The 20007-nt window shown below is 41.4% G+C and overlaps 1 protein-coding gene across 1 annotated transcript; it reads right to left on the reverse strand.

Annotated features, from left to right (window-relative positions):
• Window positions 1-490: 490 nt before the first annotated feature.
• Window positions 491-1384, reverse strand: LOC117469652 (protein ANTAGONIST OF LIKE HETEROCHROMATIN PROTEIN 1-like). The gene has a single exon (XM_034114115.1). It carries the CDS (start codon window positions 1382-1384, stop codon window positions 491-493), a length of 894 nt encoding a protein of 297 aa, XP_033970006.1.
• Between the last annotated feature and the right edge of the window lie 18623 nt (window positions 1385-20007).

Here is a 20007-nt window from a genome sequence, read left to right on the forward strand (position 1 = left end):
AGAGATTTAAAGCAAGAAATAGTTTGCTAGCTTGAGGTCCTCCTCTAAAACATTGTTTGGTAACTGACACATCATTACTTAAAGTCAAAGACTACCTTTTATAAACTGGAAGGGGGTATTTCGAAAAAAAACAGAAAGAGGAGGATAAGAGATCATTTGTATTTATGTTTATAGTTTACTTGGATATTTGCTTAATTTATTAGAGATTTTCTTTTCAGGATCTGATATTTGCTCAAATGTTCTTATTATGGGGCAGTACTTACTGGTACTTGAAATTCAAATATTTACTAAATAGTCAATTCTGATAATTTTTTTTGGTTTAAATCATTTGACAAACACATGTATGTGAAAGAGAAAAAAATATGTATTTATGTTCAACACAATGTAGTAATAATAAACACAAAACAAAATGTCACTACCCTTAATGGCCCACAATCTTTCAATTGCTATTCAGGTAGCGCATCAAACCCTCTCTTATTTCAGTGCCCCCCTACTCTGCACCTTGTGCCACTGCTGCTGCTGGTGCATCCCATTCATCATCATAGGCCTCTTCATGACTCTCGCAGAGGTTATGCAGAGCACAGCATGTCAGCACCATAGATTCCACAAGTTTCACATCACAGTCATTTCTTTTCATGAGGCAACGCCACCTTCCCTTCAGTCTACCAAAAGCGTTTTCGACCACTACCCGTGCTCTGCAAATGTTCTTGTTGTAGATCACATGTTCTGCTGTCAGCTGTCTATTGTCAGGGAACGTTTTCATGAGCCAGTTTTGCAAGGGATAGGCATTGTCTCCCAGGATGTAATAGCCAGCATTCACCCCACCAATGTTCCTGGTGCAAGGTGGAAAGTAGTTGCCTCGACTGGCCAACTCCCACAATGAGGACAGCCTCAAAACCCGAGCATCATGCAAGCTCCCAGGCATTCCTGCAAACACATTCCAGAAATGTCCCTTTCCATCTACAACTCCTTGAAGGATGATGGAGTGCCAGCCTTTACGGTTGAAATAGTTGCAGTGGTATTCCTGTGGTGCCAAGATGGGTATGTGTGATCCATCAATAGCACCTACACACTGAGGGAGCCCCCACCTCTGCTCAGTGTAGTCGGCCATTTCTGCAAACTTCTCCCGGTCTGGTGAACGAATTAGTTCCGGTACTAACAACGTCTCTGCAGCAGCACAGAAGTCTTGCACACACCGGCACACAGTTGTGTGGCTCACTCCGAAAAGATGTCCAATGCTTCTGTACTCTGAGCCGGTCGCAAGCTTCCACAGTGCGATGGCCACCCTCTTCTTTAGAGGTATACACTTGCGGAATGCTGTGTCCTGTCTCTCCATCGCTGGCCGCAGTTTGTTGCACAGGTAGACGTAGGTTTCCTCTGACATCCTGAAGTTCTCAACCCACTGAGTGTCTGTGAAAGATGGAACAATCACACCCCACCACTCGGTAGCTCGGTCGAGCATCCAAACACATGGTCTGCGGCGGCGACCTAACTTCTGAAATACACAAACAAAAGCATACATATTTTAATACGTAAAAGTGGTAGCTACAATTAATTAAATACTTGAAACACTTTGGTCGTATAGTGAGCGTGAAACACATTGCTAGTTAGCGAACGTTAGCTTACCGAGTAGCGTTGAGTCGTGCTGGAGTAGTCTCTGCCGCTTTCTGCGATTGCCATAAGTCTCCCATGAGCTTCTTCTCTATTACGTCTTGCTATAAGCCACCTTTTCCGAAAGAAAGTGTTCCTTCTTGCTGTGATAAAACACCAGACACAGAAACAAGGAAACGATGGCATCCACATCCTCCAATGTTGCGTGTTTCGTGAGTTGTGTCGCATTGAAGATGACGTCACGGCAGTTGTATGCAGCGTCGCTCCGCCTACACTGCGTTACTATAGTAACTACCCCAGTTCCTAAACTGTAATGGAAGCGCAGCATGAAGTGAGCCGGCCCTGTTAAGGCCCAACGCGGCCAAGCAGTACCGAGCGTGGCCGAGGCCGACCGTGTGTTGGAAATGCGCAATAAGACTAGCTGGTCCATCTCCCCTCCACAGAGAAGCAGTGGAGAGCGTGGAGGAGCTACGGTTCCTTGGAGTCAACATCTCCAATCATTTAACTTGGACCTCAAACCTGGTGAAAAAGGCACAGCAGAGACTGTTTTTCCTGAGGAAACTGAGACAGGCCAGGCTTCCACAAAAACTGCTGGTAAACTTCTATCGGTCGACTATTGAAAGCACCCTGACCAGCTGCATAACTGTGTGGTAGACCAGCTGCAGAGTGGAAGGACCTGCAACGGGTGGTGAAGGCTGCTCAGCGCATCGTTGGGACTGAGCTGGCTTTCTTCTGCAGTCGACTTTTGTAGATGTTGCCAACCTTGGCAACATCTACAAAAGTCGACTGCAGAAGAAAGCCAGCAGTATCATCAGAGACATCACACACCCCGGCCACTCACTGTTCGAACCGCTGCCGTCCGGCAGACGGTTCAGGTCAATAAAATCACGCACCAACAGACTGAAGAACAGCTTCTTTCCCAGAGCTGTGGCCTCCATCACTCCCATCCCTGTCCAACCACAAAACACACTATAACTTTGAACATGCACACAAACACACTACCTCCCATCAAAGACTGCAGCCAAAGATATCATGTTATTTATTTGTATATTTATTAAGTATCAAATTGTAGCTTTTCTTTATTAAATCATCTTTAAAAATGTATTTTAACATTCTGGTAAAGTGCATTTAATGATGACCCTGATTATTGCTACTATCTCTGCTTTATCACTGCTTGTATGGATGTGTTCTTATGTACTGCAGTGAGAGAAGCCAACTGAATTTTGTTACACTGATGTGTGATGACAATAAAGATATTCTATTCTAACGTATCACATGTAACGGCATTAGGTCATCAGGATACAAAATAGGCAAATGTGTTCGCTTACAATTACAGAAGCAAAAACAATCAGATAACAGGTATATTTATGTAAAAGAGCGCTCATTAACAGGATAGCAATGATACAAAACATTTACAAATAAAGAACAATACATCAAATCACCCTATATCTGTATATGGAAACTTGGAGCCCTCAATCCACAATGAAATGGTTCATCAACAGTCAGTGGTTAACGTATAAATCAGAAAATCAGTATGACAAAAACATTAAACATATTGTCCACTTATGTTGATAAAGATAGAGTTTGTTTAAGTCTTATATGAATGTTGTGCAACAATGTTGATCCAGTCAGGCAGATTTTTCTCATGTGTGAACTGTCATAAGACTTATTCATTGTCCTCTCCATCAGCTTCTGTGTGTTTAGCTGAGCTGCTGATTGGAGGCTCTGCCTCTCTGTTATCCTCAGTTTGAATTTCATTAAGCTTTGAGGACTGACGACCAACACACTTGTGTCTTTTGATAGAATTACACCATTTAAATCTTCTGTCACAAACATTGCAGCTGTATATTTCCTCTCCTGTGTGGACTCTCATGTGTATCTTTAAATTTCCACTCAGCGAAAAACCTTTCTTACAGACTGAGCAGCTGTGTGGTTTCTCTCCTGTGTGGACTCTCATGTGTTTTTTTAAACTTCCACTCTCTGAAAAAGCTTTCTTACAGACTGAGCAGCTGTGTGGTTTCTCTCCTGTGTGGATTCTCATGTGTCTCTTTAAACGTCCACTCCGTGGAAAAGCTTTCTTACAGACTGAGCAGCTGAATGGTTTCTTTTCAGCACTACGTCGTGGATCACTGACAGATTCATGTCTATTTTTCAGTGAGTTTGAGCCTGATGCAGGTTCTCTGGTCTCCTTCCAATCAGCACTGTCTTCAGTGTCAGGTTCAGAAGAGTCTCCAGTGTCAGGTTCAGAAGAGTCTCCAGTGTCAGGTTCAGAAGAGTCTCCAGTGTCAGGTTCAGTCTTTGGTTGTAAACTGCTCTCTGGATCTGAGTTCCTGGCTGGTTCTGGTCCTCGACAGTCATCTCCATCAGCTTCTGTTTCCATGTGTTCAGTTTGTCTTTGATGAGGCTGTGAGGACTGAGGTTTCTCTTCATCATCTTCACTCTTCACAGGGTCAGGAGTGAAAGTGGACTTGGTGATATCAGTCTCCTCCAGCTCCTGAAGCTGCTCTCCCTCCTGACTGATCCTGAGTTCCTCCTGTTCCTGCTTAATGTGTGGGGGGGGCTCTGGGTCCTCCTGGTCCAGACTGGTGCTCCACTCCTGCTGGTCAGGGAGAACCTCTTCTTTAACCACCACCAGCTGCTGGACATCTACAGGAAACAGGAAACACACAGTCAGAAAAATCTGTTAAGTGTTAGCATTTAAAAATCTAATCACCATTAAAACGGGAGACATTTTCAGCCCTAATAATGCCTTTGTTTTTATACTTTAATATTATCTTTCTTAGTCCCACCTATTGTGTATTTTTGTTGGCTCAATTCACCTCACATAGCCCAGCCCCATTCCACTTCCAGTTAAAAATGAAAAGGGGTTATTTCTTCTGGTTTAGCACTAGCTGCAATGTAAACAATGAATTGTATTTGGGATCGTTCACAGCTACACTACGCCTATAGAATGGTCGTACTAAAAATATATTGTAGGGCCATACCTATACAAAACATGACTGTGAAGTTTTTTGCTTAAAATACCAAACAGATCACCCATTGTAGCCATGCCTCATACCCCTCTATTCCAGCCCTGTTCCAAAAAGGCTGATTCTGTGACCGTAGCTTTAAATGGAACAGCTGCTGCTAGCCACGCCCCTTTGTAGCGTCACGCAGCTCTCCCCTGCTAAGAGAGTTTTCTACCGGGAGAAACTCAGCTAAAAGCTGCCGTGATTAAATGCCATATTATGTTCCAAACTACTTCAAGCATTATTTATGAAACAGTAGGAGCTCAAACCTTTCTCTCTCGCAGGGTTTACCGCAAGGACATTACGTTACACATATTCTCTCCAGTAGCCTACAGCATTAGCTCTGAGTGTTAGCATGCTTGCTAATGTAAACACAGACCATATTACTGTCTTGTAATTATTAGCAGAGAAAATGTAATGTTTGTACAACTATATACAATTAATTCTACCAATCTCGGTGGGAACCGGATTAAGGGGGGCTCGAAAATATTTCCAATTACACAAGGGGGGCCTGACTGAAAACGGTTGGGAACTACTGAGCTAGACGACTGTATACGGAGACGATAGGTTGGGTCGTGGCACGTGTGCCGGAAACGATAGGTTGGGACGTGTGCCGGTGACGATAGGTTGGGACGTGTCACGTGTGCCGGTGACGATAGGTTGGGACGTGTCACGTGTGCCGGAGACGATAGGTTGGGACGTGTCACGTGTGCCGGAGACGATAGGTTGGGACGTGTCACGTGTGCCGGAGACGATAGGTTGGGACGTGTCACGTGTGCCGGAGACGATAGGTTGGGACGTGTCACGTGTGCCGGAGACGATAGGTTGGGACGTGTCACGTGTGCCGGAGACGATAGGTTGGGACGTGTCACGTGTGCCGGAGACGATAGGTTGGGACGTGTCACGTGTGCCGGAGACGATAGGTTGGGACGTGGCACGTGTGCCGGAAACGATAGGTTGGGACGTGTGCCGGTGACGATAGGTTGGTACGTGTCACGTGTGCCGGAGACGATAGATTGGGACGTGTCTCGTGTGCCACATTTCACCAATGACGTCATAGGAGCCAAATCCTGGATCTGCTCGTTTGCAGAGATGTGGGTAAGGAGGAAAAGAGAGAGGGTTGTATTTTCTGAATATTTGAGAGTCTCCTTACACACCGGGGACACATATTTATGCATAAAAGACATCAAAAAGTGCATTTTGCATACTAGGTCCCCTTTAACCTGTTAAAGTTAGGGTAGGTAAGTTTGAGAAACCGGCTCGAGATACACTTTTTGTTATATTCCATGGAATGCTCTTAACATCCCGATAGCAATGAATATCTGAAGTGCTTTGACAAAAAATCCATTAAAAAATGTAATCTGTGGAAGCCGTAATACTGTAAAAAGTACGACCAATCATTTTAGCCAGCCCGGCTAAAATAACTGGATGGCCTACCTGCCTGTCAGCCTTCCATCTGTGCACAAACTTATCTCGTGCCCTCATTGGTCATGTGCGCGTTCGTGTGTGTTGGAGGAGGGGCTCTGTAAGGAAGTGGCAGATTTTCTCCGGTTGTGTATTTTCAAATTCTAGCGATCTCGAGCCGGTATCTCAAATTACCTACCCTACCTTTAAAGGGGACCTATCATGCAAAATGCACTTTTGTACGTCTTTTATACATGAATATGTGTCCCCGGTGTTCCAGGGAACTCACCAAGTGTCAGAAAACACAACCCTCTCTATTTACCTCCATACCCAAATCTCTAAAAAAGGGGCTACAACGGATCTGATAAAAACTGATCCAGATTTGAACACTGTCCTGACGTCAGGACAGTGGCGCTACGGCTATTGGGCCAACTCCACCAATCAGGAGGAGACAGCCATGGCCATTGCCGTTTGAAAGCGCTGGAGACGCTGTAGTACATATTAGGGATGGGAATTTGAAAGCAAATGTATATTCGAATATTCGACCCCCCAAAAAACGGTTAACCGGTTAACCGAAATGTACATATCCTATAAAAATGTAGAACTTTTTTTTTTAAATAACTTTTGGAAATAAATAAATACATGTTCAAATAACTATAGAAACCAAGTCGAATTTGTCAAATGTATTGAACTGGTGATCACAGTTTGACAGCTATAGGCCTACAGCTTTCATGTGCGGAGGCGATTCACAATCAGGCCTGCTGTAGGGAAGACCCTCTCAGCTGGAACGGAGGTTGCGGGTATAGCAAGGTATAGTATGTATATATAAGTTTAATTTGGCATAGTTTGCACTCTACACCGCACTCACTAACCTGGTCGAAATATTTCCACACATTACTCCTTTTTGACGCCATGTCTGTTTTGTAGGACTCTTCTTAGAGTGTAAATAATTACCGGACTATGACTGGTAAAATATGTTGAATACCGGCAAAACTAAATCTCTCCTGTCAAAATGTCTATGTACTTTGCCGCCACACACGGTTGCCAAGCAGCGCTTATTGTTGTTTAGGCTGGCTACTCATGTGTCGCGAGTGTTGACAGGGGGTGGGGGAGCAAACTCATGAACTGTTAGCGCCGGAACCTCGCAACGGCTGCGGAGCGCATTTGCGCCGCATTTGGGCATAAGATGAGGTTTGAGTCTGCGTGATTTGCGTGTAGGGAGGGGCAGCAGCCATATCATTAGCTAGAACTAGCTAGATCTGATGGATTTGGACATAAACGCGAGTGAAGTACCGGACGCGAGAGAGAGAGATCAGCACCTGCAGCTCTGCCCGCTGTGAGGGACCGGTGAGCGGAGCCAAACACACCTTTAGACGTCACCTAACCAGTGACGTGCGGTGAGGTTCATGGCTGGTGAGGCACTGACTCTTTCAGAGTCAGATTTACAAATATTATATTTTGACCTTAATCGAAATATTCTGTTATTTTCAAAAGCTTTTTTAGTCTGATGCTTCGATTAATTTTAAACAGACCGTTCAACAAAAGGATACCCAAAATCTAAATATTGGATTGTGTCAATGAAAAAAGCACCAGGAGAGGCAGCCATAACCTCTGCCGCACTGAAGGGGGCCCACAGGTTCTTGTTGCTACTGTTATTCTACGCAGAGACAGTAGACGCAAACAACAAGCCAGACTTTTGAAACTGGAGGAAGATAAGGAGGACTTTTACAAAACAGTAATAGAGATTGTTGTCCAGAAGGATAGCATGGACTTCATCTTCAAGTCAAGGTAAGACCACAACTGTAATGAAAATGGGATCTTACTAAGAAAGAACTGTACCAGTGAGCCTAAATATCATATATACGTGAAATAAGTTATTTAGAGACTATGGATGGCGAGGATAAATGTAATAAACGGATCTACAAACATTACATTGGTGACCTACAGTGAGATGGTAACAGGCATGCGCTTAGTGCCCGCTTTCCAGCCAGTTTCTGTGGGGTGACGCATTCTGAGGTGAGGCAGATCTCATCTGTGCCTCACCTTACCCCACAGTAAATGGCTTGAGCGCGCTCACAAAATAAGTGGCCGCGCTAAATTAGTGCCCGCGCTCCAGCAAGTTACTGTGGGCTTACGTGAGGCAGAGCTCGTCCCTGCCTCACTTCTCATCGCTCCCGTAGCGGATCTCGGCAAATTTGCTGATTTTCACTATAAAAAGCGATTGGAATCATACAGAAATCACATTTACACAAGATCAGTGAGGCTCTGCCTCCCCTGCCTCCACTGACTGCACGTCGCTGCACCTAACACATTTAGCTATGGCACTGTCGTATACATTGAATTATTCAATTTGTTGATATGTAATCAACTTAGGCATCCCTCCCAAAAAAAAAAAAAAAAAAATTAGTAAAAAAAATAACTCATATTCGAATACCTGAATAATTATTCGAACACCTGAATAATTTCGAATATTCGATTAATCGTTCCCATCCCTAGTACATATGCCAGGCCAGTAGATGGTGCTGTTCTCACAGAATCTGCCCTTGCAAAAACAGAGCTAGAAATGGTCAAATTGAGCAAAATGAGGCATGGCTAAAATGCATGAAATATAGCTAAATTAGGCTTGATACATTTATATGCTTTAAGAAAAAAACAGCCTACATCCCAGCTCTCTATCGGGTTTCATTTATCTTGTTGGCAGCTCATCCCTTAAAAACAGAAGTCTCAGAGTGATTATAATAACATAAAATATGAAGGGTCTATTTCAAGCTTGTTATGTAAATAAGTTATTAGGCTTTTTTTCATCAACTAAGATTTGATAGAACATTTTATCAACATGAATTGGCTGAATTTGTTTTAAAAGTGAGCTTATTAACACATGAATACTAGTGTGTAATATGGTTGTACATATATATTTAAGAAGTACAATATGAGAAAAGCACGTTTCATTTGTGGGCCATATTTCATTATACTTTTTGAATTAGCTGAGGGCCGGTGTTATGCCGTAGATTGAAGCCTTGCCGTAGATTGAAGCCCTGTCCGCGGGGACGCGCACAGGTGACGTCATCGCCTGTATTGAGTTTCGCCGAGTTTTCAAAGCTTTTTTCTCTCTTTTGAATGATATATTTCACATCAGATTAAACAGCAAACGGCTGAATAAATAATGTGCATACAATTGCAAGGTTGCTCGTTTTAAGGAAAGGCAATGAAAGGATAAGATGTCATTTGTCAGTATAGTCCTATTTCTTAAAACCTTCACTGTTGTTTAAGTCTCTGATACTTGATAACCACGAATAGTAAGCAATGATATAACATATATGATAATGTAAGACACTGTGTTATTTTCAATCAAGCCTAAAAGATAATATGTTCAAACTAGCTCCACTCGCTTTAATTGCTCCTTTGAATGTAATGTTCCTCTGTGGTTTCCTACTCAACACATTTTTGTATTGTAATGCCACTCATATTTTATTTTTTATTTTATTTTAAGGTGACATTGAATGTTTTGAAAGGTGCCCTAAAATAAAGTTTATTATTGATTAGTGCCTATATCACACTATTAATGTTCCTTATTTTAGACTAGGTTTTTCCTGGTGTCAATAGGGAAGATCTACACTGTTCTCTACATAACATGTTCAGCAGAGCAGGTATTTCTCCTGCCAGATATGGCACCCCCCCTACAACTTTGTCCAGGACAGTCACACTGTCACCAAAATCACACTGGTGTTTGGTGTTCCCCTCTAGTTTATGCTCACCAAAGCATTTTACTCTGGGCCCAGCAGGTGAAAAACTAAAGAGGGGCTTCCAAATCCGGCAGCTACAACACCTTCTCTGCCGGATTTGGAAGCCCCTCTGTAGTTTTTCACCTGCTGGGCCCAGAGTAAAATGCTTTTGCGAGCACAAACTAGAGGGGAACAGCAAACACCAGTGTGATTTTGGTGAGTCTATGACCATCCTGGACAAAATGATAGGGGGGGTTCCAAATCTGGCAGGAGAAATACCTGCTCTGCTGAACATGTTATGTAGAGAACAGTGCAGATCTTCCCTATTGACACCAGGATTAACCTAGTCTAAAATAAGGAACATTAATCGTGTGATATAGGCACAGATATAAGATCAATAATACACTTTATTTTAGGGCACATTTCAAAGCATTCAATGGCACCTTAAAATACAATAAAAAATAAAATATGAGTGGCATTACAATACAAACATGTGTTGAGTAGGAAACCACAGAGGAACATTACATTCAAAGGAGCAATTAAAGCGAGTGAAGCCAGTTTGAACACATTATAATCTTTTAGGCTTGATTGAAAATAACACAGTGTCTGACATATGTTATATAATTACTGTTATATCATTGCTTACTATTCGTGGTTATCAGACACTTAAACAACAGAGAAGGTTTTAAAAAATAGGACTATACTGACAAATGACATATTATCCTGTCATTGTCTGTTCTGTAGGAAGGAGGAACATAACAGAGTGGACTCAAAAACGGAAGTTTGTTCCAATACGAAGATTGTGACAGATCTGAAAAGTGTCCTTAAAACGAGCCTCCACGCAATTGTATACACATTATTTATTCAGCCGTTTGCTGTTTAATCTGATGGGAAATATATCATTCAAAAGAGAGAAAGTAAATAGTATCTTTCGTTTTTCCGCTTAGAAAACTAGGTGAACGCTCAATACAGGCGATGACGTCACTTTGCTCGTCCCCGCGAACAGGGCTTCAATCTACGGCATAACACCGGCCCCCGGGCCGTAGTTTGGACACCCCTGGTTTAAAGTGTTAATTAAGAGTAAAGGGAACAGACCTGCTCTGTGTATCCGAAGCTGAGGCTGTAAAACAGCGTCCAGTAGTTTCTGGAGTCTCTTGTTCTCCTCTTTGGAAAGAGACAGCTCCTCCTCGAGCACTGCAATCGTTTTTTCAAACAAAGCAAATATCTCTTCAGCAGCAGCATTGAGTCGCTGCTTCTTCAACGACAGCAGCATTTTGACTTTACTCATGTTTCCTAGATCACCTTTCCCTGCAAACTCCGTTAAACACACTGTTTCTTTCTCTCCATCAAACTCTCAATCTGACTAGTGTTGCCAACGTGTTTCCAGCTAGCATGCTAAGCTAGCTCCTATAGACCGAGGTAAACACTCCAGAAAAAAGAGCGCACAGTCCATTCGGAGGTTTATCCAAACACACAGATGATGGATCAGTAGTGCTGGAGCTCACAAACGCTTTCTCTTGAACACAGAGAGAGAGAACCGTAGCGACGAGACGCCACCTGGACCCAGTGTGACTATCCGATCTGAATCCCTGCCCGATTTGCAATGCGCATGTGCGAGATGGTCCGCCATATTAGACAACTACATACGGCACCCCAAATAGGACACTTGACATGGCGTTTGGCAAAGCAGAAAAGTAAACAACACAAAAAAACGACAATATTAATCTGAACGAGAGAGATGAATTATTGTTATTACAACGTGACTTCACTATTATTTAACAACTCCTTTAATCGGGTTAAGTACATTGTCAGAATACGTGAGAAATGGATTTATCTTCCGTTAGACAGCTATCATACTCAGGGCTGGACTGGCCATCTGGCATACCGGGCATTTTCCCGGTGGGCCGACGTGCCTTTTGGGCCGACACGTCATTTTTTTTTTTTCTGAAGTCACGGCCCATAAAACGGGTAGATTGGCCCTCTGTTTAAATGTTTTAATTGACACTGGGCCGGCCCAATCAAATCTTTAATCACCTCCCCCTTTGGGCCGCTCAGTGTGCATCATTAAATCACGCCCCCAGGAGGTGAGCCGGCCGTTGAAGCCAAACTGCCTTTTTTTTCCGAGGCAAGAAAAAAGCAGGCCCTTCGTGCTGATGCTGCCGCTTGTGTCAAAATAACCGACATGTTTAGTAGGCTACAGGTGCAGGTCCATCTTCAGCACCCGTGGCCGATATTGGTGGTGAGGAACATGGGCGTAGGAAGCATCCTGAATGTGGGGGGGACATTTTTAACGGGGGTGTGGGGGCGAAAAAAAATATAGATTTCCTGTATTCTGGTGCATTTTAACAGGTGGTTTGATACTTTTATGTGGCTATACTAGCATGAGGAAAATGATGGGTACATTTTGTAATTTCAGTAGTAAAGAAAGGAAACATATTTGATTATTAATTCAGAGCTGTCTTTGAATTAATAAAAAGCAGTTTAAATGCCCATTTTTTGTACATTTATATACAACAATAAATATTTGTGAGTGCATTGAGAGATATTGTTGTGGAGAGTCATTTATATCGCAAAATACATTTGTGAATCCTTCTGTGAGCATTTATTAATATTGAGACTGATCTGACTCCATACAGATGTTAAGTTCACCTAGGAATGGTATCATTGACTTAAATGTTCAAATAAATGTTGCTCTTCTGTCTATATTGGTCATATGATGCCCCTTGACTGAAATGTTTCCTGTTCAATATCCCCACTGATTTCCTTAAAATCCTGGGATGAGAGTCCACATCACAATTTACTCTCAACTGTCATTTCCCTTTCATCACTCACCTCAGCAATGGACCTCTCTCCACTGTCCCTGTATTCTGCCTCTGACTCACTCTCAAGTGCCTAGATGTCAAGAGAGGTGGTGAAGTGATAATAAATACTGATAAATACTAGTAACCTGGCATTTCGATGCCTTTTCTCATCTAAACTATTCAGTATTTGTATCTCTCTATCATGACATAAAGACGAAACTCCTCTCCAGAAGTGAGACGCCGCCATCACTGTTAACTGATTAACTGCTACCAGCTGATGACTTACTTTCCTCTTCTTTGAAAAAAATGTTCTTATGTCCATGTTGTCTGGGGGAGAAAACATATAAAACCAAGAGATCGTCAGCTTTGATTTTCGCTGTATTAACCATTTCCTGAACATTTGGTGTGTGTGCCTTACCTCCGCTACCGGCATCGCTTCATACAACAGATCTGAGCTGTCCAACTATGACAACACTCCTTGAACATGCGCGCGCTATGTGAGAATCTGCCTTGGTACAAAGTAGCAGTGAAAACATGGTACGGAGTTTCATTGATTTGGGCATTCTCTCAATAAGCAAGTGGAATGGATTTCATTTGATAGTGAAGCACTGACACAGCGCTCTACAAAGTGCGGCGAGTGGATAGACCGATTCACGGACTTTCCGCATAGTAAAAGTGGGGGGGTCTAAACTAATCATTTGAAAAAGTGGGGGGGACTTGTCCCACCCTCATATAATGGCTGCGACGCCCATGGTGAGGAAGATGATGAGAGGGAGAGAGATCAGCGCGAGTGAGGAGAGGGAGGAGAACTCGCGGTAAGCAGAAGCTAAGAAAATTAGGAAAAGATTATTATTAAGGTTATGATACTCTGTAGTTCTGGAACCCATTAATATCCCCTTGATGAAGCACTAATAAGACAAATATTATAAGAGAAACATTCGTTAGCCTACAAGCTAGTAAGCTGGCTTTTTTAGGTTTTCCCTGGCAAGTTAAAATATAGCTTAATGGGACTCTGATACGTTGTCTCATTGAAAGAATGTCATTATTTTGTTAACCACCATTCATGAACAATTACTGTCAGATGGCAGCTTGTTTTGTTTAGTTTATTTACTTATGTGGTTATAAGGGCAACAGTGGTCTTTTGGGACCTGAAAAAAAGGTTTATAGTCAGCTTTTTGTGGTAGTTTTGATTGACAATATATAGAATGAATAATATAGAAATAGATAAAAAAATTGAGGCACACATGTAGTTTTGACCATTAACTGTGCGGTATTGTTATGTCAATGCCTATTTGTATGGACCTCTATCAGGGACCAAAGAGGTCACCTGCATCCTTTTTGACTCTCCCAAAGCCCCCCAACTACACTCACACATGCAAACAGACACACAGACACACACACACACACACACACACACACACACACACACTAACTCCTACCCCGAGGAATGGACGCTGGACATAGTGCCCCTCTCCACAACAAGCATTCATTTTAGTTATTTCAGTCTAGTATATAAGTTACTTTGTGTGTACAGTATATATATACAGTATATATATCTTGCTAGTTGTGTACTTTTGTAATTTATGTGGGATTTCTGTCAAATGTTGCTTCAACTCTCTTTGTAAATTTAAATCTGTCTCTTTCAAACCTATTCTCAGGAACAAAAATAAAGACAGTGGATAGTATTTTTGGTTAAGCCTGTGTTCCTTCAGTTCTGTGTGCTCTGTGAGGTTCTGAGAAACCAGCCGCCTAAGACTTGCACTATAGCCCCTTGCGTGCGTCAATCAATCACATTTTATTTATATAGCCCAATATCACAAATTACAATTTGTCTCAGAGGGCTTCACAGTGTGTACAGGTACGACATCCTCTGTCCTTAGACCCTTGCAGCGCTCAAGGAAAAACTCCCCAAAACAGACCCCACAATTAACAGTGGAAAGTAGGAAGAAACCTCTGTGAGAGCAACAGAAGAGGGATCCCTCTCCCAGGACGGACAGACGTGCAATAGGTGTCGTGTGTACAGATGAAAAAGGCAATACAATTACAGCGATTAAAAAAAGGATGGAAAAATTAAATGAAAGCGTCAATGTATATAAAAAAGATGCCGTCGACTCATCCTGTAGACCAGTGATTCTCAAATGGGGGTACGCGGACCCCTAGGGGTACGTGGGGGTACTGCAGGGGGTACGCGAGAGAAAACAATAAAAAAGGTTAATAATAAAAATGCTTTTTTGCTTATGCTTGGTACAACTTGTATTTGCCGTACTCGCCATTAACTGTTATTGCTCAGGTTATTCTCGCCCCCCTCCGACGTAAGTGTGTATTGGTACTTCGGCAGCCGAATGGGGACAGCTAGAACCGGTTTTCGGTACTAGAGGCATCGTATGCGGCATCACTGCTCATCGCTAAAGCCAAAAAGCCGTTCACGATCGCTGAGGACCTGTTACTCCCAGCTGCTGTTGTTTTGGCCGAGACGATGCTGGACAGAAGTGCCGCGGAGAAGTTCAAAACGGTGCTTCTAATTACACCGTTTCACGCAGAATAGAACGAATGGGAGCAGATATTGTTGAACAAGTTGTGGGAAAACTTGGCGAAACATTTTCACTCCAGCTTGATGAATCGACCGATGTCAGCGGTAAGGCTCAGCTCATTGCTTTCGTGAGATACGTGGATACTGACGACATTTATGAAAATGTGCTTTTCTGCAAGACCTTAGAGGGGAAAACAACGGGGGAGGACATTTTTAATGTTGTGAATGATTTCTTTATTGAAAACGAGCTGGACTGGAGAAACTGTACCTGTACTGACGGAGCTGCCTCAATGACGTGCCGATTTAAAGGGCTCATGGCACGTATATCACTGAAAAAAAAGTGGAGTGACATTTACTTAGAAAAACCTCTGTAACAATATTCCACGCAGAAATTGTAAGTAAATTTAACAACCTATATTTCAAGTAAATTCTACTTACAGTTCAGAAGTGTTTCTAACAACAGGTACACAAGTAAACTTTACTGTGCTTTCTGTTTTTGTTATTTAAGTGTACTCACTATTGCATAGTATTTTTTACTTAAATATATAAGTAATATTTACATAATATTTCTTCTTCTATTTAATTGTACTCACTATTGCATAGTATTTTTTACTTAAATATACAAGTAACATTTACATAATATTTCTGCTTCTATTTAAGTGTACTCACTATTGCATAGTATTTTTTACTTAAATATATAAGTAATATTTACATAATATTTCTTCTTCTATTTAATTGTACTCACTATTGCATAGTATTTTTTACTTAAATATACAAGTAACATTTACATAATATTTCTGCTTCTATTTAAGTGTACTCACTATTGCATAGTATTTTTTACTTAAATATATAAGTCATATTTACATAATATGTATTCTACCTTTAACAGCAATACCCTGTTAAATATGGGCATACAAAACATGAAACAATGTACTCTTTAAAACAGCAACTTTATGTTTTGAAACACTGGTACCAGCCAGGACTAAGCAACAGTTTACAATGGTTCAAACATATGCAATCTGGTGCACACAGCACCTACATCGGTGCAGCTAAACAGAATGGTTAGAACACTTTTTACCGATAGTCTCAGTGAAGATGAAACATTCTTAAAACAACATTCTCTGGCTGATCCTGAGGACAGAATTTACAGTGATCTATTTCAGTACATCTCAGATAAAATGTCCAATGACATTTACAAACGTGTCATTTTTATGGAATAGGATTAGGGCCATGCTCAAAACATTAATTATTTTAGTTTTCAAGTCAGAATTCCGACTTAAAAAATAATAAATCACATGTGGCCCTAATCATATTCAGCACATCTACAGTACAATGACTTTGCAAGAAAACTAAGTGCAATCACTCATCCCTGACATCCCTTGCTTTTAGTGTTATAGAGAATAATTACACAATATGAAGTTGTACAGTGGCCCTGAGAATTCAACGCACTCAAGAAAACATACAAAACACAATCAAATGAAGAAAAAATCTTCACCAATTTGTCATGTGCCGCATTGAGCTGCAAATACTCAAAGCACAACAAATGAAACTGTTTCCAGGGGAAACTAAAAAGTGCTGTGTCAAGAACCCCCTAAACAAGGTTTTGAAACATTATCTTAACAATATACAAAACATGTAGTTGTACAAAGTGGGCTCAGGCAAAACATATGAAAAAGGTCACTGTTGCTAGACACCATAACTACCAAGTATGTCCTCTGAACTGCAAGTTGAAGAAACACCTTTGCATACACTTAGGCTACAAGTTTGTTGCACAATGCATGGACTTTTGGAGACATCTTCAGGCCATTTAGCTCAAGAAAGAGCTTCTGAAATACCTCAAAAGTGTATTTCATCTTCGGTGGATAACTTAAGTTCATTGCATATATGAAGCCCATGAGCAGAAGGCAAGCCTTTGACACACATCTGCAGTCATCAAGAACCTCACTTCCCTCGATGATGATGGACACATCGGCAGGGCCTTCGTGTGCTGCACTTCCACGGAGGACAACTATTTTCATGACGTGCTCAGCATAGTCCTCTCTGACGATTTCTTTGCTCACATCCTGTCAAAACATGTGAATTGGTGTTGAGATACACTATACTGTACATGTTTTCTTTGAAGTGACTGAATATGCAAAAGGTGATTCATTAGGTTAAAGTGCTGAACAATCAATCTAAATGTTATCGAAACTGCAATATTGCCTACAAACAATTTTCAAATCGCAGCAGGTGCGATATTTGTAAAAGGAAAAATGTGTGTCAAAGTAGCATTTTAAATGTAATATTGTCGTGCTGCAGAGATGCCTACACATCATATTCTACAGTCTAAAGAAAACATTTTTGTTTGCTACAAATCCTCGCAAAAATCACACCATGATCATTTAAAAAGGTTTCAATGAAAATGAGAATAATGATGATCATTTCCTGATATCGCAATTGCAATATCAGTTAAAATAATTGCAATTACATCTTTTTTTTTTAATCGTTCAGCCCTAGTATTTAACTAACTATTGATTTTATAGTTCCTTTCCTTTTGTAGATAAAGACGAGGTAAGTTATGTAGGGAATTTGTAGTCACTTTTATTTCTTGGTTTAAAAAAGCTGCTCTGTTCCAAGCAGGAAGTAAAAGCTGGTATAGTACTGGATTCAGTTTAGCGAAAATGAGGTGGGATCGGAGGTTTAAAGGCTCAAATCTTCAATTCTACTGAAAACCAAATTATGAATCAGAATGTAAAAAAAGATCATTAGAGAAAGAATGAAAAAAAGAATGAATGGAATAAAGTAAAATGTTTGCTTTTATTTTAAATATATTAAATACCAATTTATTTCATCTAAATGTTAAACTTAATTAAAAGGACATGCCTTTTCCACATACTAGCATGAGTCACTAACCTGTAGAGATATTCATTTACAAATATTGAAGAACAGACAACATGTTTATGGATACAACAATCATCAGAACACTTACCTGGTAGTCTTTGATGAGTTCCTCTGTAGACTCTCCAAGGAACTCCATCAAGCAGCGGATGATGGCATCTCGTCTATCTTCTACATGTAGCTGTTAAAACAGACAAGTACATTATTGTAGAGAGAAAGCAAAAGATGTTGCGTAATGGTCAATTGAACCTGCTACAAAAGAAGGCACCAACTAGGTGCAAGGATGCAAAGCAGGATCAAGCTGTGTATATAAATGAGTTGATAAACATTTAACTTAAAACATCCTATGATGTGCCAAATGAAACCCAGGGTCAGTTGGGTAGATGCCCTGCTGGCTTTGGGTCTTGGTCAGGCCGGCCAGATCATTACATTATTATTATTATCTTTTCTCAGTGAATAAGAGCCCAACATACGTTGATTGATTGTAATTGTATGAATTTTACACTTTACCTGACTGAGTGAATCCAGCAGGAGTCTTATTTTTGTGCCTGCAACTCCGCCATTTGTCCCAAGTATCTCCTGCAGTTTTGGGGTGTAAAAGTCCAGTTTGGTCAAAAAGGTTCGCTCGAGATGAATTGTTGTAATCCTTCGGAACTCCTCTTTGATCTGAAACAACAAGGTGATAAAAACACATGTCATGTGCTGTGTTGCAACAATAATGATTACCCAATTAATTAGGTACACCTAGCTAAAAGTAATGCAGTCAATCACAGCAATCTCAGCATCAGGTAGAGAAACACACGAAGAGCTGGATTTACCTGAAGTTCGGAGAACATTGCGGGCCATCTCTCCATGAAGTCGTGGACTGCAGGGCAATGCTGGACAACTTCTAGTCTTCGGTAGGAGAAAGACCTCTCCATTTTTTCACCAATGATCTTGTCATTGTTTTTCTTCTTTATTTTGCTCAGTAAGTCTATTCTCTCCCTCTCTAAAGTGTCACCTGTCTCCCCAAATGGCAGTGGTGGCAGGTAGTTCACTTCAGCTTTCTTAGGCCTTTTGATGCCTTTGGGGCCCCTTTCATTTGACGCCTGACTTTTACGCGAGTTCACCTCCAACTCTGGGCAGACAAATTTACGGCATCTTAATTTTGCCCGGTAATTGCCCATTTTATATCTGATCCTCTGCTGCCAACCATACATGCCATTAAAAGACCCTGGCTCTTTGAGGCATGGGTACTTTTCTAACAAGGCTTCTATCACAGCTAAAACTTGTACACCAGTTGGGTATGCTGTATAGCGAAATATTTCCTCAGCTAATTTCTCAAGTACGCTACTTCTCAGTCTTGGATTGCTCAACAGGGTGCCATCCTTTTGGTAAGCCTGGTTGCCTGCCTCCAGCAAAACGTCTACATCGTAAGAAAAAGTAGGTACTTGAAACTTAGCTGGCCACAGTTCGGACCGGTAAGATGTTCCAGAGGAAGAGAGCAGGATGGTGTCCTTAGGTCCAGATGAGTGGCGAGAGGAGTTGTCAGAAGATTGTTCTGCTATTGAGGAGTCAATATCCAATACTTCCACAGGACTGAGATTAAGGACAATTGGTTCAGTTTGTAAAACCTTTAGTGTTCCCTTGTCTTTTACATCTTCAATGCAGCTCAAAGTGCAAAACTGGCCATCAAAATCCATGTCTTGATACATCACAGTAAACTCCCCTGGAATATGAAATGCCTCTTGAAGTTCACAAATAAGTTCCTCAAGTGTTCTTGGGATTCCCGAGGGCAGAACCAGTTTGCGAATATCATTATGTTCAAAAATGATACGGAGCTTTGCAGGTGTTGTATCCATTTCAACAGAAGAAGCTACATCAGAAACAGAGAAATAAAGAATGAATCAACTTGAAATCAATCCCACTGATAAAGGATTGCAACAACTTGTACTCACATTTCACAACTAATAGGAGAGGCAAATGTAGTGCTTCAAAGTAGTCAGTCGTCTTCCTGCTAGAGTGTATGCAGCCAAAGGGCAAAAATCAGCCATCTCTTTTGCTCAAGTAATTGC

This window comes from Trematomus bernacchii, unplaced genomic scaffold (genome assembly GCF_902827165.1).
Source record: "Trematomus bernacchii unplaced genomic scaffold, fTreBer1.1, whole genome shotgun sequence".
Taxonomy (NCBI): Eukaryota; Metazoa; Chordata; class Actinopteri; order Perciformes; family Nototheniidae; genus Trematomus; species Trematomus bernacchii.

Excerpts from the sequence above, each read along its gene's own strand:
- LOC117469652 (XM_034114115.1), bottom strand. The coding sequence starts at position 1,384 with ATGTCAGAGGAAACCTACGTCTACCTGTGCAACAAACTGCGGCCAGCG.